The sequence below is a fragment of the Melopsittacus undulatus genome, chromosome 13 (assembly GCF_012275295.1).
Source record: "Melopsittacus undulatus isolate bMelUnd1 chromosome 13, bMelUnd1.mat.Z, whole genome shotgun sequence".
NCBI lineage: Eukaryota > Metazoa > Chordata > Aves > Psittaciformes > Psittaculidae > Melopsittacus > Melopsittacus undulatus.
The window spans coordinates 6597531-6624580 of record NC_047539.1 but is presented as its reverse complement, the minus strand read 5'-3'; the positions used below and the strand labels follow the sequence as shown (position 1 = coordinate 6624580).

General features: G+C 48.1%; 2 protein-coding genes across 10 annotated transcripts in view; one reads left to right on the top strand and one right to left on the bottom strand.

Moving 5' to 3' along the window:
- ACACA (acetyl-CoA carboxylase alpha) overlaps positions 1-6614 on the top strand; it is a 114746-nt gene extending 108132 nt beyond the window's left edge. For all 7 annotated transcript variants that reach the window (XM_034068787.1, XM_034068790.1, XM_034068788.1 and 4 more), the window contains 4 exons: positions 801-955; positions 1299-1469; positions 3317-3453; positions 4708-6614. In XM_034068787.1, the coding sequence (XP_033924678.1) occupies positions 801-955; positions 1299-1469; positions 3317-3453; positions 4708-4834 (590 nt within the window). In that variant the 3' untranslated portion in view covers positions 4835-6614. The remainder of the gene's footprint in view (positions 1-800; positions 956-1298; positions 1470-3316; positions 3454-4707) is intronic.
- Positions 6045-27050, bottom strand: part of AATF (apoptosis antagonizing transcription factor) — a 52250-nt gene continuing 31244 nt past the window's right edge. The window contains exons 11-15 of one of the 3 annotated variants that reach the window (XM_034068794.1): positions 24661-24732; positions 9084-11293; positions 8811-8955; positions 7766-8011; positions 6045-6819 (exon numbers count right to left, since the gene is read on the bottom strand). In XM_034068794.1, the coding sequence (XP_033924685.1) occupies positions 11230-11293; positions 24661-24732 (136 nt within the window). In that variant the 3' untranslated portion in view covers positions 6045-6819; positions 7766-8011; positions 8811-8955; positions 9084-11229. Of the gene's footprint in view, positions 8012-8810; positions 8956-9083; positions 11294-24660; positions 24733-27050 lie in introns of all 3 variants that reach the window. The other 2 variants (XM_034068793.1, XM_034068792.1) reach the window with 2 other exon arrangements.

Below are 27050 nucleotides of genomic sequence, written 5' to 3'. Positions count from 1 at the left end.
CCAGGGAGCGGAGGAGCCGCGACTGGAACAGGGACAGACACAAGGAATTCTGTGTTGTGAGGTTATAAGAGCAGCTGCTCCGAGTTCAAAACCTTCCTTGCAATGCAAAGGTTGGGCAGCATTTGTATTGGGAGGCACCTAAGAACATGCCCTAGGAAGCGTTGGGGTCTGGCCGGTGGCTCAGAATGTGCGTGTGTGTTCAGACCCCTCTGGCCTGCAAGAGGAGCTCTGGAAGGAAATGGCTTGATACAAGTGATGCAAAGCAGAAAGGAGCAGGACCTGCCCCAGCCCCGTGTCAGGAGCTGCTTGTGCTCAGCCCCTCGGCCTGGGCTCAGTGTCCCCGTGTTTGCTGAGGCAGGGATCCCGATGGCATCAGCCTGCAGGAGAACCTGGACTTGTGCAGGTGGTTTTACACTGTCCCTGTTTCCCTCTAAACTGTGCGTTGGGACATCGTTTGTTTTTAGGAGTAAGCCCAGTAAATGTCACTTAAGTGATGTCTCAGCTCATTGGCATTCAAATGGAAGAGTTTCCATGGTGAGCTCTCCTCTGCAGCTCTTGCCTAAATCCTGGTGGCAGCAAATCCAGGCTGGAACCCTCAGATGTGGCTCAAGACTCAACTTGGCCTTGCTGGGAGCTGATGGTTGGTGTTTGTCTCGGCCAGACGCAGTCTGGGCTTCACCTCTATGGAGGAAACTCCCATTCTCTGGGCTCTGCAGAGCTGGTGGCCTCTCCTCTGCACAGCAGCCCCTGTGCTCCCTCTGCTTTGCCCTGTCCCTCACATGTGGCTGTTCTGGTTGCAGGTACCCCCGAGCTGAGCCCCACGGACCGAAAGGAGCTGGAGACGAAGCTGAAGGAGCGGGAGGAATTCCTGCTTCCCATCTACCACCAGGTAGCCATGCAGTTTGCTGACCTGCACGACACCCCTGGCCGGATGCAGGAGAAGGGGGTCATAACGGTGAGTGCCAGGGAGCGGCCCCTGGGGTTTGCTGCAGGAGGAATGGAGGCTCATGCAGGCAGAGTAACCCATCCCCAAGTGCCAGGAGCAAACCCTGTGCACACACCAGCTGTGTCCTGGGCCCAGAACACAAGTGTGTTGTGCACCTCTACCTGATCCGTGTCCATTTGAAACCCTGTGTTTTCTGGGCCCGAATGGGATGATGGGTCGAACCGTCAAAGCTCTGACATGGGAATGTTTGTAGTTCTCTTGTGCCTTTTTTTGCCAGTGGGAATAAGGGGTATGTACTTCTCCATGTGTCATCCCTCACTCATGTCTCCTTCTCCACTTATGTCTTGGGCAGGATATTCTAGACTGGAAAACGTCCCGAACCTTCTTCTATTGGAGATTAAGACGTCTACTTCTGGAAGATGTGGTAAAAAAGAAGATCCACGATGCCAATCCCGAGCTGACCGATGGGCAGATCCAGGCCATGCTGAGGCGTTGGTTTGTGGAAGTGGAAGGCACAGTGAAGGTAAGTGGGAAAGCTCTCACCAAAGGGTTGGTCCTCCCAGGTGCAGTTAGGGTTTGATGCCTGGGTTTTAATTGCCACGTCCACAAGCACCTGAGGGGGAGCAGGAACTTGGGGCTGGTGGGGTCAGACCTCAGAGCCCTGGTGCTCCTTCACCACTGCTACATCTCAGCACAGGGAGCCCTTGGCCGTTCTCCCCGGCTCCTGCAGTGCTGTTAACACCGTGTGGAGCCATCAGAGGCCAGGACACAGATCTGAGCTCCCCTCGGCCTCATCCCAGCACTGGGGCCAGGGGTCCTTTACTTGTGCTGAGCTGGGGAAGCCGCAGTCTCTGTCGCTGCTCCCGGGTTGTGTTTGTCAGAGTTCTCCAATCGGAGCTTGTGTTGGATTCGATTTGATTTGATTCTATTTTTAAAGTCACAAACACTGAGGGGCTGGGGGGGGTCTCTGGGGGGCAGCAGCTTTCCAAGGTAGTGTCTGAGCGTCTTTAGAAGCGGGCATCTCGTTAGCTAATACATTACACCAATCAAGGAGAGTTATCTTAAGCCACAATTAATCTGCTCCCTGGCATATGTTGATAGGAAAGCATCATGCTGTTTCTTAATTAAAAGCAAACGGATTAAAAATGATTAATAAGAGTATTAAATATTCTCCTAAACTAAAAGCTTTGGGATTCTTGGGTAAATCGAGCTCTGCACAGGTCTGCAACTGTGAAGGCAGCGTCATGGGCCTCGCTTTGTATGCAGGGAGCGTTTCTGGCCTGTCTGGGGGCAGAGGCATGGAGCAAAACCTGGAGTTTAAATGAGTAATAGGGGAAAACAATGAAATAAGCAAAATCCTGAGGTTGAGGTGACATCACTGCGGTCAAACAATCATAGACACGATGCTGGAGGTTCCTTATTAGTGTGAGGTAGGGCTGGGGCTGGAGTAGGGTCTGTGCCTGGGGCTGCTCATGGCAGTGCCAGCTCTAACCCAAGGGTGTAGCACCGTTTCCATCGTCAGTCAGAGGAACACAGCTTTGGAGCAGCCCAGGGAAGGGGAAAACCATCTCCTGGCCTTTGGAACAGGTAATTCAGTATATAATGAGAGGTTAGCACTGAGGATGGGTGAGTGCTGCCTTTGTGCTCCTCTCTGGGGTTTAAGGACAGGGAAGTTGGGCTTTGGCATGGGCCATAGCTCAGCAGGATGGGAAAGATGCTGCTCCCATTACCCCCCCCCCCAGCTCAAGGCTTCACTTTTGGGTGTAAACACCCATTGGATCCTCCTGCTTCCTGTTCCACAAGCGGCCCCAAATCACTCTGCTCCCAGCCAGGCCACAGGCACAGCCGTGAGCATCCCAAGTGCCCGGGGTTCCCTGTTGGAGCTGCTGGGGGCTGCCCTGTGCTGTGCCAGGAGGGTGCCTGCTCACCCCACGGTGCATTGCACCGAGCTCATTGTCATTCTGACTTTGACTTGGTTAGTGATAACAGAGAAGGATAGTGCACCTTTAAATGAGGAGCTTTGTGTTTAATTACCCAAATAAAATGACATAAATATGAATGAGTGCTAATGGTGGTACTTGCTTTTCCGGAAACCATTAACAAAACGATTCTTAAATGATTTGTAAAGAAAATGAGAGGAGCAGAGAGGAGCGAGAAGGCTATTAGGAGCCTAACACACTCCTGAATTATTATGTAGGCAAGTACCAGGTGAAATGATCTTGCAAAGGAGAAAAGGGGGGGTTGGCACCAAAGCTTTTTGGGATGGGGAGACCCCGAATGTTCCCCCTCGGCTGCTGTATCTGTGAGTTGGGAAGGGTGCATTGGGAGCGCAGCACAGGACATGGGGTGATGCCTGTGGGCTCTTCACAGGGCTACTTGTGGGACAGCAACAAGGACCTGGTGGAGTGGCTGGAGAAGCAGCTGACGGAGGAGGAGGGAACTCGCTCCGTGGTGGGAGAAAACATCAAATACATCTCACGGGATTACATCCTCAAACAGATCCGGAGGTGAGGAACCTGCACACAGCCTGGGTTAGAGCTCGGCCTCTGCTCCTGCCAGGACACAGCACGTGCCTGGAGCAGGATCATAAACCAGCAGGGACGTGATCAGAGGGATTGAACCCTCTGGGGCCATCCCTGCCCTTTGCTGGGACAGAGCCATGGCACAGACACTCCATTAGACAGGTAATGGAAAACTAGCTTAGCAGGCCTTATACAGACACAAACTACACACATACACATACATACATACACACACATTTACACACATATACATACATATATACACATATACATACACGCACACAGACACATATATACACATTCACACATATACATATATACACATATGCACACACATATACACATACACACATATATACATACACACATATACACATATATACACACATGTATATACATACGCATATACACATACGCACATATACACACACCCACATACACCCACATATATACATACACAGATACACATACACATATACATATATACACATACACACACATTTATATATATACCCATACATGCACATATACATACACACTATATACATGTGCACACATTCACACACATATATACACACACATATATACATATATACACACACATATATACATACATCTATACACATACACACATATACATACACATATATACACAAATATATACACACACATACCTATATATGCATACACACATCTATACATATGTTCTCTCCTAAAGCCCAGAGATCAGCTCTGAGCTGTGCTGCCCCCACATAGCCAGAATATCCATACCCTTATTTCCCTTCATTTTTATTAGCCCCTGAGCTCTCGCACTGGTTTCCTCTCTGCTCAGTGTCTTAAAGCCCAGCTCTGAGTGCTGTTTAGAACTACACCAAAGAACCGGCAGAGCATCAGCTGCTCTCCTTGCAGGAGTTTCTCTCCATGGGAGCCAGTTTGACCCTCACAAGACAAACGAGGCTGAATTCAAACAGATCTGGTTTTGGTCATTTTTATTTCTTAAACTGGAGATCCCCCTTTAAAGCAGCTCCAAGAGCTCAGGGGAGAGCTCCAGACCCTGCTGGGATGCTCCGGTGGGTCCAGGGCCCCATGTCTGGTGACTCAGGGCATCCCTCACCATCATTTCCAGCAGCTTCTCTGCAGATGGGGCTCTGCGATGGCAGGGGGGGGTGTGGGTGCTCCCAGCTCTCTCGGGTGCAAGTGCCCAGGGCTGCCCTCACTTAACTCTTTGCCTCTTTCCAGCCTGGTCCAGGCCAATCCAGAGGTTGCCATGGATTCCATAGTGCACATGACCCAGCATATATCACCCACGCAGCGAGCCGAGATCGTGCGGATCCTTTCCACAATGGACTCCCCTTCGTCAACGTAAGAGCATCGATTTCCCACACTGCCCCTGCCCGGTACAGCGGAGGAAAAAAGCAGCAGCTCAGAATTGCCCTTTGTCTGCTTGACTGCGCCCACTGTACCGCGAGCGGGAGCTCAGGGAGCGCTGCCACAGGGACATTTGTATTGTTTCCAATCAGAGTGACCGGAGGAAGTGTGTTCCTCGGCCAGAGACCCGAGGGAGGTGATGTAGAAACACAAGCGCCTGCGGAACCGAGGCCCTGCTGTCTTAACTGTACCTTATTTATTTAACAAAGCGTGACTGGACCGATGCTGTTCAGCACCACAGCCAGGCAATGAAGGGTGCTGCAGCACCGTGAGGCCTGCGCACCACAGAGCAGGGGGTGTCACACTGACACCCCCCCCCCCGGCTCTCCTCACCCTGCAGCGGCACCTCCCCGCTGACAAGTGCCAATGTGACCCTGGGAGCCCATCGCCGAGGCTGGGCTCTGCCTGTGTCCTGAGGGGGATGTCTGTCCTGTTACCGTGTTCCAGGCCTGTCCCTGTGCCCTGGCAGGCTGTGGGGATGGCTCTGGGACCACCATGGTGTGAGGGCAGGATTCTGGAGGGCAATTCCCTGCTTGCTTTGCCTTGTGCCCATTTCCTTTAGAGCAGGCCAGCAAACTGTGTGAAAGCCCTTCTGGGAGGAGGTAAGAGAGGAGACCAAAACGCAGCTGCTCAACACCTCTGCTCTTCCTGCCCTGCTTACTCAGAGGGGTTTACAGACATGAGCATCCCTGTGCTGCATACACGCTGTGTAAGTGCTAATCCCTTTTGTAGGAGTGGGAAACAGCAGAACACAGGGGAGGGGAAAGGCCAGAGCCACGGTCAGCAGTGGGGTTAGAAACGCACAAGGAAACCTTGGTCCACTGCATCTGAGCAGAGTTTTTTCTCCATCACTGCCTGCACATGGGAAGATGGGAATGTAAGAGAAATGATTTCTGGTAATTCCAATGATCACTCTTGGAGCAGGGCAGGAATGTGTGTGGCAGGTAAGCACCTATCCCCACAGGCTGACCCAAGCCCAAGCTTATTGCTACACTTGTGTATTGTCGTGGGCCTTCTGACATTGGTAAAAGCTCAGAAAAGGTGGAATTCTGGTTGGAAGCACAGTCAATCCCTAGTACACAGACACTGTAATGGATCTGGTCTAACCAGCACTGGAGAGATTACACCAATGATGGTCTTAAAGGTAGTTCAGATTTACAATTCCTCTTTTAATACAGATAAATAGGAAGGGATGTTTTAATTGGAGAATTAACTAGTGATGGTGCCAGTGCCTCACACCTGTACCGTTTCCTTCTGAAGTGCAGCGCAGCCAGGGCTGGAGCTCATCCCAAATCCTGGGTACCCACGCTCCTCCCAAGGGACCAGCAGCCAAGGAAGCCCTGTCAGCTGAAGGACTTGCTTTGTTTTAATAGCTAAGAACCCCAATCTGATTTAAAAGACCTTTTTTCCCCCCTAAACAAGCCCCAGAGCTGCTGTTCCTGGGCTGCAGCAGGACACACAGGACCGGCAGCAATGTCGACTGCTCGGGGGGCATCCCAAGATACAGGCACTGAGTGAGGCTCCACTTCATCCAGGGGTAAAACCAGCCACTGGCTACCATCAGTGCTGGTCTGAGGTCGGGCTCCAGCACCATTCCCTGGCAGTGGCACCGGTGCCGTCCCAGCGGGGGGGGAGCTGCCCTCGGGCCGCGCGGTTCTGCTGGTGCTGAAGTCTTTCACTTACCTCAACTTCTTTTAATAAAAGAATGAATGACAGTTCTGCTGCCTGCAGTGTCCGTCTGTCCCCCCGGTCCCAGCTCTCTCCCAGCCCACAGCCCCCAGCCCAGCGCAGTTAGCAAGTCCTGTTCCTCCTCCATGGATTTATTGTCATCTTTACCATTACTGTGACTGAAACTGAGGAAACACCCAGTGCTTGTCCCTAAGGGGGTGGGATGGTGGCCTTGGACCTGGCCAACAGGAGCCCCTGGAAAGGAAGCACCAGCATGGAGGGTGATGACACAAACACCAATTGGCAGCTGCCCACCTTAAAGGCATTCCTGTGACATTAAATGGGAGCACATTTCCCAACACAACTCCAGCAGTTGTTTTTCAACCCAGAATCTTGACAATTAAAACTGGGGGACACACACACACGAGGGGCCAGCCCCCAAACTCCAGAAACACATTGAAAACTCCTCAGCCTAAAATATCTACGTATTAAACCCCCCTGAAAAGCAGCACCAAAGCTGTGAGCTCTCCAAAGCCCAAGATCAAAGTGCCATCATCTTTTAATGCAAACCTTTTGTTGCAGCAACAGTCTTAAGAGGGATGAGAGACATCAAAAATACAAACGGAGGCAAACTGTGGCTCTGGTGCTGTGTTTTGTTTTAGTCTCTTCTCTCAATGTGGGCCATGAAATAGGTCAGCTCCATTACTGATCAGCCTTCCCACAAATATTTAAACCAAATTGAATTGCACACCCAATACCCATCACAATTACAGCCGGCACAATAACTAAATTAGCAATTCAACAAAATAATTGGAAATGCGATTCTCTCTATTCCCCAGCCTCCCCCGGGGCTCCGGCCGATCTATGGGGGGAAAACTCGGCTTTACTAATTCTGCAGCTAATTAGAGACACACTTGTAAATGAAGTTGTTTGTCTCAAAGTTGAAATTCTTTGCTGTTGGAAGCAGGGGGGGAAGGATTAACACAGCCCCTCTGTCCCTCCCATCGCAAGCATCATTCCCTGATCCACTGCGTAGCTGCTGTGCAATGTCTGGCAAAGGTGTAATGCCCGTTCGTGTAGGTACTAATTAGCAGCTGTATCATGAATTAACAGTTTACGGGGTGGAGGGTGGTGTGTGAGGCATCTCCCTTGCTGTTAACTGGCAGCATTAGGAAAACTGGGTGGGAATCATCCTGGTTACCTGTGCCTCCCTGGGGGGCAGAGCTGTGTCATCCCACTGCTGGGCACGGGCACGTCACCTCCGCAGCCTCTGATGCGTTGCTGCTCAGGGATTACACAGGATGCACCTCCTCCTGCAGCACACTCCAATCCAGGCGAGGGATTGCTCCGACAGCAGGAATAAAGCCCTGCTCTTAACAGCACCATCAGCAGATGAAACAGGACTCGTGAGCAGGCACTGCCAGTCCAGGTTCTCCCCATGTAGCCCCTACCCAGGTGGTGACAGGGGACAGCGGGAGAAAAGGCTGGTTAAGCACTGATAAGTGAATTCAAAAGCATGCTTAGTAGGGCTTTGACTCTTATCTCCTCAAACAATGTGAATGAGAAGTTATCAGATGTAAAGCGTTCACATTACCCTTTAACACTGCAGCCAGCTCCCACTTGCAAATAGGAAAAAAGGGTAAAAAATGGAATGCCCTGGTGTTAGGAGTGTAAAGGACACAGGAGTCAAACAGAAAGGGGTGGCACAGCACTGGCAGCACCCCAACAAGCTGCCAGCAGAGCAAACCAAGAGTAGGGCAGGGCCATGGTGTTCTCTGTTAAACACCCTTAACGCCTGCGCTGACAATGCAAGCAGCGTGAACCCATTCCACCACCACCAACTCTGGAAGCAGCTAATTTACTCCCCTTGATGCCATCTGGAGTGGTGGTTATTAAACCATGAGATTTTAATGATGGTGGAAGACCATATAGCTTTGCTGCTGCTGAGAAACCAGTGCAGGTATAGTTCAAGGGGTGGGGACACCAGTGTCTGCTGGGGAGCTGGAACTGATGGGAGGTGGGGGGTAGACAGAGAGGACAGAACCATCACCAGGATGTGCCATGGATGATGGTTACACCAAGAGGAGGCCAATGACAGGCATCAGCCTGAACTAAACCAACTGGCTCACTAATGAACATGGGATTACTCATCGTATCCCAGTACCAGTGGCTTAAAGATCAGCCATTCCCTGCAGCCATGGAGCCTCCAGGCCCTTCTCCCCACAGCTCTGGGCATGTTGCTTTACCTGTGACTCTGGCACCTTCCCAGAGGGACGAGCAGTGCTGCTGGGCTCTCTGCTGTGCACAAGGTCATCAGCAACAGAAAGGGAGCAGAGAGGAGCCAACGGTGACATTCAGTGTGTTTCCGCCTGGCAAATCCTGACCAGAGAGCTGCAGGGGGGAGAACAGGAGAAATCAATGCACTTCCCTGCGAGCTGCAGCTCCTGCTCCACTGCGAGCGAGCACGAAGATTTATTCATCCATGATCCGCATGTTTTCCACACAAAGTCAATACTCACCTTGGCACTTACTTATTTTCTAAAGCCAAGAAAAATGCTCCATTCTGCACAGGGCTGGAGCCTGCCCCATGCTGCTGCCGCTCCCTGCATCGATCCAGAGGGGTGAGGACCAGCACCGGGGAGGAACAGAGAAAAGCTCTGATGGCTTTTGGAGCCAGCAGCTCCCTAAAGACCAGGCAGAAAGGCAGCATTGCTCCTGGGAGCAGCAGCTGGAGGAGCTGGGTTTAGCAGCATGACCACACTTTTTATGCCCTGCTTTAAAATAGCAAGTCACAAAAGAAACCCCTTTCCCAAAGGAATAGTTCTGTGAGCAGCCCCTCATATGGAGCTGCAGGATCTGCTTTGTGCAGGGTGGTGGAACCTGGACAGACCCATCCCCATACACAGGTGTACCTGTTCTGCTGTTAAACAGCATCCAAACCCTCTGTGATTTCACACAGCAACTTGTTCCGGGCAAGTCTCTGCAGCTGAGCTGGGTCTCTCTTGCTGTGGAGGGCTCTTTTCTCCCCATACATCACTGGAGGTGTTAGGAAGCCATTTACTGGAAGCAGGTGACTCCAAGACTTCAATCTGTAATGATGAGGTGCAAAAATGATTAATTAGTATCAGGTCTGCAGACAGCTCTGGGGACTGCAAAAGCCTTCTGAGGGGAAAGGATAAACCTGTGCTTGTAGCACAGCCCTTTTCCAGCAGAGACAGGAACAGAGGGAAAAGGAGCAATTCCCACAAGGAGACAGAAAGTGGGATCATCTCCTGTGCACTGGGTCTCACCTGAAGCAGAGGTCATGGCCTGGGCTTCCTTCCTTATGATCCAATCTGCTACATACTTAGAATGCATGTTTACTTAAGAACAAAGAACAACTAAAGTGAGATCTCGTAGCCCAGTGGGCAGGGAAAGATCCAACCGACCTTCCCTGGAGTTCAGAAACAGTGAACAAACACATCAATACAACTGCAAGCCTTTACATTCCCATGGTGTGTGCTGGGTGTCCTCAGAGCCCGCAGCTCACAGGGATGTGCAAAGCAATGCAGGTGAAGTGACACCGTGCTGGTGGGGCTGGGCCCTTTCCTGCCCTGACCACACTTGGATCACCAGGTTACAACACAGTTTAATTGGATTGCTCAAAACTCACAAAACAAAGCTCAGTTCACATGGTCACAAGCAATGCCCCTTGTACACACACATGTATGCAGCGATTATTTACACAAGATAACCTCCACTGCAGACTGATCACAGCAGGCTGACAGATTCCCCTTGCAGGGATTTCATTCCCAGCTTCTGCCCTTTGGAGATGAACACCCCATAAGACCTCACATGAGTCCTCTCCTCTGGCCAGTTTTACACCCGCACTGGCATCCCCCAGCGGTGGTGATGATGATGGTGAAGGCAGGATGGCTGAGTCACGATCAGCAGAAACGATTCAGTGCATAGGATCAGTGCTGGACTTCACCAGTAAACAGCCCCAGAGGTACCCCAGTGCCCTGCTCATCACCAGTCAGCAAACGTCCCTGTGTGCAGTGAGAGCTCACTGAGAAACAGTGTGAACAGGGAGCTCTGGCTGCCTGCAAGCGAGAGCACCTTTTCTCTGTTATAAGGCCATGTTAATTATGTAAATGACATTTAAATCCTCTTGACTCGCTGAAAACTAAAGTCACACATTCCAGATATGCAGCCAGCGACCAGAACAGCACGCTCCAGCAATCCCCCCATCTCCCACATGAAAATCTCTAAGGATTTACTACAAACGTGGGTGACCTGATTGCAGGGGGGGGGGGAGGGGCTGGTGGTCCCTCTGCTCTGCATCGTGTGTGTGTCCCCTGGCAGAATGCTGTGCCCAGCTTGCAGGATCAAGGTCGGGAATTTCAAAGAGAACAGTTACAACTGGATTGTCTCTGGGAAGAAGCAGAGTTCATTTCCATGGCAGAGAGAGGGCGTTCAGCCAAGCTGAACCTCCCTGCTCTCCTTTCCGTGTGATTCAGCAGAAACTGCATCGGATGCTCCTTCAGTGGGTTTTACAGCAACAAACCAGCAGCTGGAGAGACCTTGCTCTGGGTCAGATGAGCAGCAGCCCAGACCAAGGAGATGTCAGGAGATGGGGCAGTGTCCAGTGCAGGGAGAGGAACCTGCTGCTGTGGTCAATCCCTGCTAATTCTGCTCCGGTTCTTGGGGATTGGAGATCTTCCCAAAGAGCGAACGATAAAGCTCTGTCCTGGGGAAAAGAGGAAGGAGAAAGAGGGGGTCAAGCTACTATCCAAGGTCAGAATGGAAGCAGGAGGCTGCAAACCCATCCCCTTAAAATGACAAGGCCTTGAATAATTAAAAATGCATTCAACAATCTTCATTACCAAATACAGGCAAAGAGGAGAACTTGCCTGAGGCCAATCACATGCACAACACCAGTATGTAAATAGTTCAGTGTGGCTGGGTACCATATCTCCAGAGAATGAGGAGTTCTCTAAGTTTGCCCTTTACAGACAGGCTCTTCAAGTAAGAAACCAAGACTGAGTATTTTAATAGGATGTATGAGCCCACAGAGCCATGAGGAGGGTTCAATCACACATTACGTGGGACTGTAATTCAGTTTTCATACATATTCCTGGACTTGACGGTACTTGAGAAACAATGACAATGAGCCAGCAACAAGATTCCAATTAATAGCACCTAGGCAGCAATTCTGGTAACAGGAGCAAGCTTCCCTTTTACAAGAACAAAGTGGGCTGGTGTTGTATTTACCCTTAACTTTTAGAACCAAAGCAGCCTGAGATAAGAGATGGGGAAAGGACAGAGCATGTTTATAAATCAGAGATATCTGGAAATCAAGGGAAAAGCATTGGGAGAGCCTTATTTACTAAAGCAACAGCCTGGTGTGCCAGGCACACGAGTGGAGTGATGGTTACACAGAGGATGGGGCTTTTCCTTCAGAACACACTGATCATCACCAGGTTTTTAGAGCAGTAATCAAATAATGCATCGCTGTGGGCCAGTGTCTCACTGGTCTGTCAGGGCCAGCACTTGGGAAAGCTGATCCTGGAAAACTGTCAGGACAGGCAGAGAAAAGACTTCTCTACTGCTCAAGACTGCATAAAACATGGCTTCAAAGGATGAAGTCCAGACCTGACACAGACACTGTGATTTCAGCTGCTGCCTTAATGGAGGCTACAACAGGGACCACCCTTGCTAGGGGCTGCTTTGATGCTTTGCTCCTTCAGGGATCAATAAGAGATGGCAACTGGTTTGAAAACTATCTGCAGACACTTCCACTGCAGAAAGTTACCTGTCAGCCTCAAGAAAGAGGGAACTTCTGAGGTTTGATGGCAGGAAAACGCCAACCATTAATCCCAGGAAGACAAGGAACCAAGTATCAGCTCCGGCAATGCAGGAGGATGGACGGATGCACATGGACCAGAGACAAGCCACCATTCTCATTCACAGGGCCACATCTCTCCTATTAATTCTCATTTAGCAGCTAATTAACAAATCACTGCTTTACCATCAACAAATGAGGCTGTGGTGAGGGACGTGCCCATCTCCTTACATGACAAAATGGTTGATGCTGTGTTTTGTGTGTACAGAGTGTGAAACCCCAGCTGGAGCTTCTGTGTTACACTGGGAGCGTGCACAGGGGTTATGGCAAGTTTAACACAAATACCAAATCAAAACACCTCTAGAAAACAGAGCTGATGCACAAAAAGCTGTATTTTCCTGAAAGGAAAAAAGAGGAGGGAGAGGAACGCCTTACCCAAACCTGCACCATTTTCCATCTTCTCTGACTATTATCTGATAAATGCAACTCACTTTTGCTGTTTTAACTGAGAAGTCAGGTGGCACGCGGCAATGGGGACAATGTGACTTTAAGGCAGTGTCAGTGATCAGAAAGGAAATGCAGAATGCTGCTATTTTGTCCTCTGACAATCACAGCCCTCAGCCTGGCTTTGCCAGCTTGGCTCAGACCCCATCATTACAGCAACAACCGCTTCCACTGGCGCTGCAATCGATGGCATTCCCGGGCAGCAGCGGGGTTCACGTGCCGGGAGCAGAGAGGGAATGCTCAAAGTGGTGCTTTGATAGGAGATCATTTCACACTCAGGTGTCCAAAGCTGACAAACCCCATCAGAAGAGGCTGAGCAGCTCGAGCACTTCCAAGGAAACATCCCAATTCTATTCCTGCTCCCCTCCCTCTGCTAAGTACTGTTCCTTGGGAGGATCCTCTCCCACAGGATGCAGGCTTCTCCTTCCCCGCACCTTGGTGCCAGTGAGCAACAGAAACCACTTTTGTTTTGCCCACAAGCCTCAGTCACAGATAACAAGCTTCAAACCGTCTCACTGCTTGCCAAGTACACCTCAAAGGCATTCTGCAGCATTCCAAGGGGAATTTCTCCCAAACATCACCTCCACTGCACAGAGAGGCTCCTGCCTGCAATTCCTCTACATACACCCTTCTCTTAGGCATTCAAGGAAGTCAAAATACAATGGGCACGTTCTGAGGAACCCCAGAGAAACCAACCAAAGAAACAAGAGTTTTGGTGTTTTCCTGGTAAGCCAGCAAAAGCCAAAAGCAATGTTTCTTTGCAGCTCACCCTGGCCTTTCCCACTGGTGGAGAACCAGTCCCCTCTGGTTTGTCTCTGGTTTTGGATTCCTGATAGCCTCCTGATGGGTACAAGAGTTCAGGGATCACTGCAGCATTTGCTCCAACCCTACAGATTTTACATAAACAGACATTTCTCAAGCAGGGCCCAGGGAGATGAATTCAAGCAAGAATTTATCTTCACCAGCAGAGAAACGCTGCCAGCACCGACTGAATCTGACATTCACACCCTGGGTTTCATGGGTGCAAAGAGGGGCTGCACCCACAGCCACAGGCAGGGAGCCCTGCAGCTCACAGCACCCCACAGCCCCAGCCTCCTGGGCACAATGCTGGTAACCTCTGTTTAAGTCAAAATCCAAGTGGAGCTGTTTGGATAATAACACTGCATGGGCACTGTCAAAGAGCGGCAGGAGAAGGAGGGGAATGAGGGAACCCCTGAAATAGAACTAATATTTCACCCTAATGGAAATACCCCAACCCACAATCTTTTTTCCCCTCTCTTATCATCTGGGCTACCTTCCTTTCACAGCATCTCCCCTCAGCAGGATTTAACCATGCAGAGAGCAAAACTCATCAATCCTCCAGGTTTAACCTTGTCTCTGTTTCAATTCACCAGGGTAAGTGTGGATTTTAATACTTTCAGCCCCCTTAAGGCTATGCATAATGAACCTGGATTTTGGTTAAAACATACAAAATTCCTCTCCTCCACCCACATATATTAAACACCAGACTTGAGCTGAAGCAACCCACCCTGCTGCAAGCCTGCTACCTCTGGGTAAAGGAAAGGGGACTTCAGCACAAAGAGGTGCTGGTCTTAGCAGTGTGCTGAGGAGTAACCTATGTGAGTAATTAACAGTACTTACACCTCAGGTAGAGAGTGTGGAAGAAGCAGGTCGATACAGGGGTCTTCCTTGAATTAAAATTTAACTTACCCTTTATTGCAACCTACAAAAGCAAGTAATGAGCACTAACATTTTTATTTCTTTTAAACTGTCATTTAGGCTGCAGAGGGGATAATTACCTATTTCCACTGTAGTAAGGTTTTATCACCCTTAGTGAGGCATTTTCTAATTTAATATTTTTACTATATTATCATAAAACCTGTTTCTGGAAAAAATGATCAGGAACCACACAGCCATTTGCCATAAAACATGTGTGTGTAACTACCTTGCCTTCATTATTTATGCATTTCTTCAGAGCTGGCTCCAAGGGCTGAGGACAGCATACGGGCTGGTTGCTCCGGGAGCCATGTGCCCAAGTACTCACTCTTTTCCCAGCTCCAGGGCTCACTCCACAGGCACTCAGCACCTAGAAACTTTGCACAGCCCTTTCTCAATGCACCAGCAGCCTGAGACAAAAGGTGTGTGTGAGGGAGCTGCTTTATTCTGCTCCTTGCACTGTAAAAAAAGTCCTGGTTTTGGTGCTATTTCCACCTCACTTGTGTGGGAAGAGCACAGAAGGGATGTCCCTGCATCCCAGCCATGCTGTGGACCCCAGGGAGGGCATTCCCCATGCAAACCTCAAGCCAGCAGCTCAACTGCCTTCCCATTCACAGCTCTAACACTTGCACAGCCCTTGGCACGGTCACAGCAACGCTTTGGGCTGTGGAGAGCCCCTGATGTGCGTTCTGCAGACAAAGGATCTGCCTGTGCAGGCAAGAGGAGCCAAGGCCCAGCTCAGCACCACTCCACGGCACTGCAGGGATGCCAACCAGCTCCTCACCATTCAACCTGATGGATTTCATGTCGACAACATGTCTTTAAAAACTCAAATGAAAGGAGCAGTTGCTTCAGACAGTATCAGGGGTGTACAACTGACCAATGGACCTCACCAGCCCCCAATCCCAGCTGTTGCTGCTACACACATTATTTAGGCAAAATCCTTGCAATAGACAGCAAGGAAACGCACACACCAAGGGCCAGAGGGCCCTAGGTGAATATTAATAGCAACAGCACATTTGATCAATCCATGAATCATCAAAACACACATCATTAAAACTGTTAGCAGTTCCTTTGCCCATCTGCAGCCACACTATTCCACCAAAAATACAACAGGGAAAACAAACACGTAAGTGCACACGGAAGGGAAGAACAGCTGATGCTGGGCTAGTCCATGTAATTATAGCCAGGCTACTTCTTGGGTTTAAATATAGTTCTGTAAATGAGTAGAACAATATTAAGGAGGAAAATTCCATTTCTGGTGTTTTTTTCCCAAGTGTTATTAATACAACATCACTGCCTGAGTCACTGCTGTGCTGGTTCACTAAAAATGCCCTCCAGCAGATTTCTGTACCTTTCCCCATGTACCTTTTACTTCTTCCAGGCCCAAAATTAAGAGGATAATTTAGAATATGCCACAAGCAATACTGAATTATACCTACTCCATTCCCCGACACCCTCCACTGGGAACAATGAGTTTTTAATTCACAAGATATAGAAAGATAGAACATGAACCCCCAAGAAGAAAGGGAGGATGAAAACACACACCCCGGATGAAAACTGAAGCTGGCTGTGGATCACTTCCATGGAAAACTTTCTGTCTGTATCCTAAGAAATCTTTTAGCCAGTGGTATGAAATTCAGATGATCAAGAGCCCAGCAAGCAGAGCAGGTACCCAGGAAGATGAAACAAGCTGAAGCTCCTTATTTTTCAATTCTAGACAAAAAACATTGCCCTACATCAGCATGACTGGGGTGTGGATCTGGCTCCGTATCCACACACCTTCCAACATGCATTCCCTGCTCCTCTATTTCCCCAGCAACAAACCCATGGTACGGTCGATGATGCAGAGCAAAACAAGCAGCAGCAATCACTGAAGGAGAATTAAAACTCTTGTCTTTGAGAGCAAAGGGGCCTGACTGGCAGAGCCGAGCGTTGTGCACAGTGCCTGGCCATGGTATCCATATCCGTGTCCGGTGGCTGTGCGGTGACACGGTGCTGGCCGGGATGCAGGCCCACGAGATGGCACTCTCTCACTCGCTTCCCAGCATGGCCCAAACCCGGAGCGTGCAACTCCAGCTATAAATTACCCAGCCAGACGGCTCCCATCACCGTGCCGGGTGCTTGAAGGAGATCCAGACAGGTCTGCTGCAATTCCCCCTCGCTCAGGCAGGTCGGGATCGGGTCCTCCAAGTCTCTGCAAATGCTTTTAGCCTCACGGCTTTAAATTATGACAGGTGACATGCGACCTCTGGTTTGTCTCTTGAGAGCAGGCACAAGATTTATAAGTACTTCAGAAAGCTGGTTCCTGCCCTAAACAAAGGGACTCAGCACACTTTGTGAAGCTGCATCTGGGGACGGGGCAGGGAGGAGAGGATGGAGATGCTGCTCAAGGTACCGCACCCCAAACTTAACCAGACCCAAGGTGCAGACCTGCCATCTCTGTCACCAATTCCACAAACTTCTCCCTTACATCAGCACACAGCCATCTGCTTACTGACCAGCCCTGAGCTTGGGACCTCTCTCATCCTGATTTTGATCCTAACAGCATTCGGTATTCACATTTTCATCTGAGCTTTTACAGCACAAAGTGTAAAAGGTGTGGACAAGTGGCTGCAGAAGCAGCAAAACACAGGGACGTGCAGAAGGCTGCAGCCTGCTCCCCTGGCATGCCTTCCAGCAGCTTTCATTTCCCCATGAAATCCATAAAATGTTGCCTTCCCACTCTTTGTTTTTAGATGGGTATTTGAGCAGAGCAGCCACTGTAATGCTGCACGTGAAGTGTCCTGCGCAGACATGCACACAGGCGCACGGGGGGGACCATTCTTTGTGTACCTTAACATCCCATATTCCTAGGATGATTTCCCTCTTTCACAGCTTGCCTGTTTTATAACAGATTTGATGCAGGAGAAGACAAATTGTCTCACAAAGGGAGGATGACAAATCATCTTGCAGCTCTTAACAGGTTATTTTTTTTCCCTTTAAAAAGGAAATTTCCATAACAGAGGCGCCTGTCGTCTTACATGGGATGTCAAACATCAAATGTTGGGACATGATGATTTCAGCCCACTGGCACTAGCCAGGGTCACGTATCCCACTTCACTACTGCAGCCTCAAAACATACAACAGTTCCTTGTTCAAATACCAGCCTTTCTAACAACTGTGGTTAAAAGCGATATGGGATCCTTAACTGCATCTACATGAGCTGACTTCTAAGGCAAAGTCAAAGGTTAGGAGGGTAAAATCCACCAAACAATGATACACAAAGGACAGAATGATACCATGGCCATGGTGCCTCAGGACCTACAGTCAAGCCAAGCAGGCTGAGTTTCATAGGACAGCAGTGGGTTTTTCTTGGTTCCCAGTGGAGCTCAGGTCTAAGGCTCCATCATGCCATGCACTAAGTCCCTGAGTGAACTCAGGCTGTGCAGCAGGCTACACATCACCTCCCCAGGAGACCCCATACATCCCCCAAGGGGGTCCCTGCCATTCCAGGGTGCTCTTCCAGAGGCCACAGCACCCAGGCAGGAAGCTCACACTCATACCCACAGCCTCATGCCAGGAACAGCAGCTTCTCCTCAAACCTCAGAGCACTGCACACTCAGAAACGGCCCTCCATGTTAGCACTACTCCCTTTGTTTCCCAAAACAAAGCCAATACAAAGCAGGGTAACCCATCATCCAGGCTGCGTCTACAGAAACTTAGAATAATTCTTCTCCACCAACACGGTGACAGAAGCTGCTGGTTTAGTTGTTCCAGAAATAAGAGCTTGGCTTCCTTTTAGGGACTTCTGTCGTGGTGAATGTACTGGATTGACAATCCCAGAGCCCAAATTCCTCCATTAATCTAGTCTCATGGTGCTTTAATACCCAAAGTACAAAGTGAGCTAAGTTCAAGGCTGGTATCTCACCAACCTTTCCTTTTTTTTTAATATTAAACTCTTATGTCATATAAGTAAACTAATCTCTTAATACCAGGATTTCCTACTACGTACCCCCCTCTGCTTGCAGAAAGAGACACTGTGACAAAGCAACTGCACTAAGTCCAAGAGTGAGAATGCTGATGGGGAAAATACACAACATCCTGCCTGAATCCAAGGGAAATGCTCTAATCCAAACCTTGCTGGCAGCTGGATAATCTGTTTCTTAACTCAGCTTCCCATCAGGCACTGGTCTGCTCGTGCAAGAACAAGAGTGGGCTGGATGCTCTTCTATCAAGCATGACCTGAGGCCAATGGGATGGCCCCTGTGGATTCAGGGGCTTAAGTCCTTGCACTTGGCTATGGGATTTCAAGCAGTGATTCCTGAAACACAAAACCTACTACAGGAGGTGTGGAGAGACAAGGCATGGGCAGCGCATTGGAGCTGGAAGAAGTCAGACACAACACTGGCACACAGCCCTGTCTTGAAGCCCCAGTTGCCTGGGGTTCCCACAAACCAGGGACAATAAGGTAAGGGCCACCACAGGCACACAGGCTATCTGGCCAAGCTACACCATCAGCTTGTGGTATATGATCAATGCTGCCTGAGGGCAGGGACCAGTTCACAAACTGGTGACAATCACAGTGTGGAGAGGTCTGGAAAGAGAATGGGAGATTTCCCCAGCTTCTGGAAGGGCTTCATGTTGTGGTAGAAATGTATGGTCTGACACAGTCCCATTACAGCCAACTTCTTCCCCCTAATTTGGCTCATAAGAGATGCAAAGTCCTCCTTCATAATGAAGACCCATTTGCTGAGGCAAAAAGCAGCCTCTCTAAAAGCTTGATATATTCTCCCCCTCCTTCACCCAGTTATAAATCCTGTCCTGAATTCCAGCGTGCACTTGAGAACATGTCTCTTTTGTCCTGCCTGACTTTACTGCAGAAAAGCCTCCTTTTCCCTCCCATTCCTGCACTGGTGCCATCTTTAATGATGATGTATGGGTGTCCTTTTCCTCGGCTGTGCTGTGGGGAGGGGGTCAAACATGTGACACCGCCAGCATGTGTATCAACAGCAAATTATAAACCGTGTCAATCCAAGTTAATGCAAAGCTGTAATCCTCTTTAACAAGAGATCAAATCAGTGCCATGAGTTATGTTCATTCTGTAATCTGATAAGAAATAGAGTGAGCCTCTAATAAAAGAGTAATGAGAGCCCTTAATGATGCTGTTAAAAGGTAGCGCCAGTTAAAATATTGCTGTTGTTCCAGCTGATTAGATCACTGTTGCATATTTGCACAATCTTGTTTTACCTGTCAGAATAACCTGAGTCCTCATGGGAGATAAAGGTGTTTGGACCAAACATCTGTGTCCTTAAAGGGTGTCTCTCCTGCAAGTTACTGTCCTCCAGAGGTGAAATAACAAAGCTCACCTGACTTAGCAGTAATTTGATATACTTTTTAAAGTGTCTGTGTTTAGTCTCTGTTTCACACACAGGTACAGTGCAGAGATCTGAGGATCTATGTATCAAAGCTGACAGAGAGGCAGAACAAAACCAAAACCCACACACAGCTCATCCCCGGAACAGAGACTTCACCTGACCTTGCCACAACCAGGCTGTTCACAGGGTGCACTCCTGCAGATAGAGCAGCTCTGTGTGTGCTGAAAGATGCTCTGTGTGGGCATTCAGTGGGAATCTCTACCCTCAGCTTGCCCACAGAGAAATACGTCTACCCAGCACAGGAGCTGTGAATGCACAGATACCTGATCCCCTGAAAACATGAGGCTGTTCAAAGCTGGACCAGCTGAAGGCTCACAAGATCTGGTTTAATTACAGCTCTAACCCAGGCCTGCTGTGTCACCTTTGGCAAGTCACTGAGGCTCTTGACTCATGGATTTCTGGACCCCAATACCTTTGGAGATATGGGCTATGATTGATCTATGCTTCATTTCCCAAAGTGTAAACCAGAAAAGGCTGGAATCTTCCCAACTCTGCTGCACATGGTGATACTGAAGGATGATTGTGTTAATGATTACACCAGACCCTGGAGCAATGGGATCAGTGAAGTACCATAGGTCGTGAAGATGGGAAAAAAGGATTTCAAGGGAAGCCACCCTCAAACTCAGGTGAAATCACCCACCAAAGAGAGGTCAACCCTCTTCTAATCCCAGGTAATTGCTGCCCAAGACACCAGCCCTCTCCTCTGGACAATCATGACAGTGCACTTACACTCGAGCCTTTGCCTCCAGATTCCTTGTGTTAGGGCAGGTCTATTTATGTAGTGATGACCTTGGCCCAACTACAAAAACCTTGGCCCAAGAGCACAATAACTGTATTTAAGTCTATAAACATATACCCTGATATAACCATAAAAATCACTTCCCAGTGCATGTTTTAAAATACTACCAAAGAGGGGTTAAAACAGAGGAGGGCTCGAGGCCACCAGTGTCCCACACATTACAACATAATATATGTGAGCACGAGGTTAAACAGCCATGCCCATGTGTAGGGTGCATGAAAAACTGGCAAGTGGAAGATTAATTGCCTGCACAAATGCTATTATTCCAACCAGCAGCAAGAATAAGAAAGAACATGGCAGTGATGTTGACAAAGGCAGTTATTATACGTGGACATTTCCTTTCTCAAATTCAGGCTGTAAAACAATTCTGGAGTGACTGTTCATCCTCTTCTCCACGCAGTACTCAGGCTGCTTCTCCTCACACGTATTTGCTCTTTGTTTCTCCAGCCAGCAGCAGTGGGAAGTGATAAACTTGATGTGCCAGATCCTGGGTAACCCATATGCAGTAAGCAAAGCAAGACAACAGTCACAGACAACTCCCTTCTGCTTTTGCCCCAGTGATAGAGGGCTTATGCATTCATCAGGAGGTGTGAGGACTTGACAGAGCCAAGAAAGAACCAGAATTACATCACTCTGTGCTAGCCCCACAGCTTCTGCCCACCCACATCTGCATTGGCATTTACTGGCACTTCCCAAGAATCTCCCTTCATCCAAGGGGAATGTTCTGCCAGCTGTTTCTACAGCCCTCTTCTATATGTAGCTCACTGACACATTAAAACTTCTCACACCCCAAAAGAGAACCCCATTGTTCAGACGTGCATGCATTTTGGGGTTGTGCCTTTAGTGTGCCTGACCAGAAAAAGGAAATGGCTCAGACCATGATCACATCCTGTGAAGTGTATACCTGCATTTTCAATCTAGTAATTCATACTTGCAAACAATAAAATTACCTTTTTCTCTCACAGAGGAAGCTGTTCTCATTAATGCTTCCCTCTCATGCATACAGGCCTGGTCCTTTCTTTTTAATTCACTTGCACTTTAAAGCAGATGTTGAATTTTTCTTGCCTTGTCCAGATGCTATGTGCTGCTACAGAGGTATTATGGCCCACGGCAAGTGCAGAGGCATTTTAAACAGAGATGTGAAGTGACCCCTAGAGAGTGGCTGTGATTTAAAAAATGACTGATAGCCTGCAAGTGTCTTCATTTTGGGAGAGTTGAACCAAACACCTACAGAGGCTTCACTTCAGACACTACAGGATTTTGAGTATGTTTTATGTCTGGATGCAAACACAAACGATATAAAGCAGGGAGGAAAGGAAAGAAGCTAAAGCTAAGTAACACTCAGGTCTTCCCTGTGCAGAGTAAGAATGCCCAAATGTGGAAGTGCTGCTGCAGAAAGGAGGCAAGAATCTGCTCCTAACAGACCTAAATTACAGCAGAGAGAAATTTAAGCTCAACATTAGTACTAAACATACTAAAGCACATCATGTAGGGAGGAAGCTGCAGAGACACTGTGTAAGGAAGTCTGTAATGCTTGCAATAGCAAAGGTAAGGCATATTCTTTGTGTTAGAGGTAAGCAGCAGGCATTTGGACACACAGTGAGGGAAGCTTAAGCTTCTACTTGTGTATCTAAAACTAAAGCTTTCCTACACAGGTTAAAAAATTAAATACTACTATTACTAAACCACTGTTTCTGACAGGCACTTCTCAACAGCAGAGCTCTGCTGCACAGAAGAGGAATCAGAGCCCCTGAAACAGAGCAACCTGCTCAAGGTCACCCACGAAGCCACTGGCAGAACTAGAAACAGAACCTGCCCACTTGATTCCAGCATTGCCTCTTCCGGGTCCAGGGTTTGCCAGAAAACCTGATCTTGGCAGAAGGGGACACAGCTGCCCACAGGATGTGACCCTCAGGCACACTCACTGGTGTGAGAACACATCAACTGACAGTCTTGCTGTAGCCGGATAAACCAGCATCAGGAGATGAGTGACTGAAATGCCATTAAGAGGAAGTATGGCGGGCCTCCAAAGTGACTAATAAACTTAATGTAAGAACTAAGTTCCTGCAGTCAGACAATAAGCAGCAGCAGCTGCTGCCACCAAAGACTCTGCAAAGCATGCAAGCGCTGTAATAACCCGCTCGACGTGGAGAGAACCCCCAGGAGACATTTTCAGTAAACCAAATGTCAACCACTCTGTCCCTACCACAATGATAACTGTGTCGACACAGCAGAACGTAGATGGCATCCTATTAGCTGTAATAGCTTCTGAGGGTCAGGCAGGCTTCGTGCGGTTCGTGGTGGACTCAAGGTGCCTCCTGAGAGGAGTTAAGATAAGGGTTATGAAGATGGCAGGCAGATGAAGTGTAGCTGAGGCCCAAGGAGGCTGTTGTGCACAACAACTCCACCGTCCCAGCTGCTTCGATGCGCTTCACGTTTGCTGGAGAATTCTGGCTTACAGAATGCATTTTCTATGCAACTTTTGGAACACAAGTGAATTGCAGTGGACTGTGAAGGAGGAGGCAATGTCACCTCTGGGGACAGCAAACATGGTGTAACTACTACATTATTAGGATCAGTCTCACTGGGTTTTTTTCACCTTCATCCCCTCCCCCCCCCCCCATGTACACCCCATTACAACCTAAGTGTGCCTTTATTCTGGGGACAGAGCTACCTGCTTAATCTGTGGGACAGTGCGATATATATGTACACAGTGCGTTCAATCTCACAGTGCTCAAGCAACTTCTGACCCTCTTTTCCTATAATTCAGGTAAGAGAGTGGAAAAACTGACCACTTTCAATGGCTGGAGGCACAGCTTTCACCCCATACATGCACCACATTTATTTTCATGGCAAGAGGATTTAGATACTATTCAGGAATCAGAGCAGTTATCTCACTTGAAAAAAATAAGTAAAGAGTAAAGAACTATGAGAAAGATTCATGATGAAACAGCACAGGTAATATTATGACCATAAAACATCTTAGTGCCAGCTTACTAGAGAGCTCTCATCCAGAAGCCTGTGCAATACCCCAAAAGGCAACAGCCTAAAACCAGCAGGTATGTGGTTGTCATTTCACAAACAGACAGATGACATCTCTCTCTCTCACAAAGCACAAACATGTTCTGCAACCCAGGGGAAAGATGTTTCTCTAGCATTCTACATCCATTCACTGGAAAAATTATCCCACCTCTTCCCCACAAAACGCTCGGCATTTCCAGCTTTAGTTTAAAAATGTCATTCCAAAGAAAAACAGGTGTAGATGCAGAAAAGCTACCTACTAACCATGCACAAGACTTGGTATCTGCTTTACTAATGGGCACATTAAAACAGTATATTCTGCCAATAAAATTCCTTGCTCTTTAAATAGACACAAGCACGAGCAACATTTAGGTCTTGAGTGTTTCTTGACTGAATTATTCCAGTCATTAACTGCTCTAAGGAAATGCATACTAAACACATCTAAACCAGTTGCAGTTTCTGTTAGAAAACAAGTTCTCTGTAAGTTTTGGTTATACCTGTAGAGATCATATAACCTAGTTATCTATTTCCAAAATAATTCCCAAAATGAGATTTCAAAATCAGAGGAGTTTTAAACCAGGAATCAAAATGTAGCTACTGAGATTTATGGAAAGTTCTTGTTTGGTGCCACAGTAATTACAGAGTGAAAGCTCAGCCAGAATGCCTGGGCAGATGTGACCAAGACACCCAGGCTATGAGGCCAGTGACAAATGGTTAACTGATAAGAAGAAATGGAGGGGGCGACAGACTGAAGAACAGGTCAATATCACACTGTCATGAAGCCATTTGAGAAACATAATTAATCTATTACTCACCTGGCATCATCATTCATTGTACAGTGGTCAATAGGTGCCATGAAGCTCACCAGCTTGCTATGGACATGATACCTGAATAGTGCAGGAAATAAGCAGACAGCACATTAGTAACTATTAATGAAAAGGAAATGTTGCTGATTGAATAGAAACATACCAGCCCCTGAGATGCAAAGCACTGGCTTTCCTGGTGGCTGGTATCTAATGAATCAGCAGTTGTAACTGGCACTTCCCCCTCCTTTTCCTCCTCTTCCTGTCTTATAACATGGACACAAGAACAATCAGATGATACAATGAACTGAATGGCAAACAAATCCTTTTTTATCACAGCCAGCAAGAGGACAGACAGCATCCATTAATTGTGTGCAAGTACCTAATCAAGCTCCCAAACAGACAACCCTGAAAACTCCAGAGACAAAGAAACAAGAACTCCTTTTCAGCCTTCCCTTCAGCTGGCATCTTAATCACCTTCTGGAGTTTGTGCCCAAAGAGCCCACTGCAGGCAGCAGAGGCATCAGAGCATCAGATCTTTTTGAGCATCCATCTGCTATCACTTTCTTCCTTGCTCTGTTGTATCTAGGGCCCTAAAGGGTATCAACAGCCCCCTCTGCAAGCCATAGCCATAGCTGGAAAGTCTTACCCTGAATAACTTATAAATGGAGCATGTAAAAAAAAACGAAGGAGAAAGACCTGTGCAAAGAAGAGATGTGATAGTGCTGCATCTGTCTCCACTCCTGATCCACCAAACCATTTCTGCAAGCTGTATTACACCTTCAGATACTGGCTCCCCTTCCTGCTCTCAACATTGGGCTAGGAAAGGAACCTGCAGTGGATTTCACGACTTATATTCAAGGACTTGGCATAATATTTAACAGAGGACTGAAAAACTCAGAATGAAAAGGTGGCTTTAAGCCCCAGTGTGTATGGGCAGGGGATTCCAAACCAGTGGCTTTTGGTGTACACTACAATGCTGCCCACCCAGGTCTGAAATGTTTTATCCAAGCTGCTGCTATTTTTAGAGCTTGACAAACAGCAGCAAAAGGATTCACGAGCATTTGCCCAGAATCACCTTTCCACTCTGCCACATCTGCACTCCCTTCTGTTTGCTTATGCAGGAACATTCCCTCGAGGGGATTTTTAGCTCACAAGACTATTTCAGACTAGCTCCTCAGGCAGAGCATACACTCACCCTTACACAAGGCCTTCTTCGCACAATCAAGTCTTTGTCACTGTTAATGGAAGGAACTGCCCTGGTCTACCTGTGGTGATGGAGTCAGGGGACAGACATAGCTGTGCAGGGCTAGTTCTGAAACAAACCCCAGGTCAACAGGCTGGACTATCAAACAATTCACTTATCAGACATTATTGTATGATGGATTCCTAGAGATCAACACTTATACAGGGACAGTGGCAGAGGGACCTGGCAGCTAAGATGAATTCTCTGACATGAGTTTGCCCAGAACTCATTAATGGCACGTTTCTTTAAATGAGCACTTTACAAACCCCAGTCGAGCAGATCTAAACTATTTCATTTCATTCAAAGGAAGACATCCCACATTGCAGCAGCACAGGACCAGGAATCACTGACATGAAAAATAGGGTGCACACATCACTCCTCCATGTCTACTGCAAGAAAAGGTAAGTCCTAGCAAGGCACTGCAGAGTTCCAGGCACTAGGTTTCCTAAGCTCAACTGGAGTTTTTAGATGAGCTCACCTCCCCTCTTAGTACAGCAGTTTCCCTGTCCATGGAGGGCAAGTGGAAGATCAGCTGCTTTTCAAAGCATTTGAAGATCCTCAGACCCTAATAAATTAGCACATCTCATCCAAACACACTCTAATATTGAAGGTTTGCTAAAGGACTGCTTTATTTGCCAAACAGAAAGGAAGAATTATGAAGGAAGAAACAAAAAGGAAGAATTATGGAGACAGAGGAAACTTAGTATTAGTACTTTGCTCTCCAGGATCTCCAAGCCCTTCATGAAATCAAACCTAAGCACTGCTGCTCCAGTTTTAGTGATGAGGGTAAGTGATCTGCTCGGGGTGACACGGAGTCTCTCAGTGAAAGAAACTTTAGGCTCTAGTGGACTATACTGAAGAGATGCTGGAGCTTAACTGCATGTCAATCCGAAACACAGACAATGGAACTTTTTACTGTTATTGATATTTTCCCTGCAGTGTCAGTACAACTTTTATTTAAAGAAGCAAACAAAAAAAAAGGCCCCTAAGATCTAAGAGGCAATTGACTTGGCCAGAGAGCTATCTCTCAGGAATGCTGAAGCACACAGATTGCACACAATGAGACTTCCCCATTATTCCTGGAGGTTTACGAGTCTGACTCAGTTGTGTGATGTTGTCAGTCGTTTTGACTGAATCATGAATATATCCAATTATG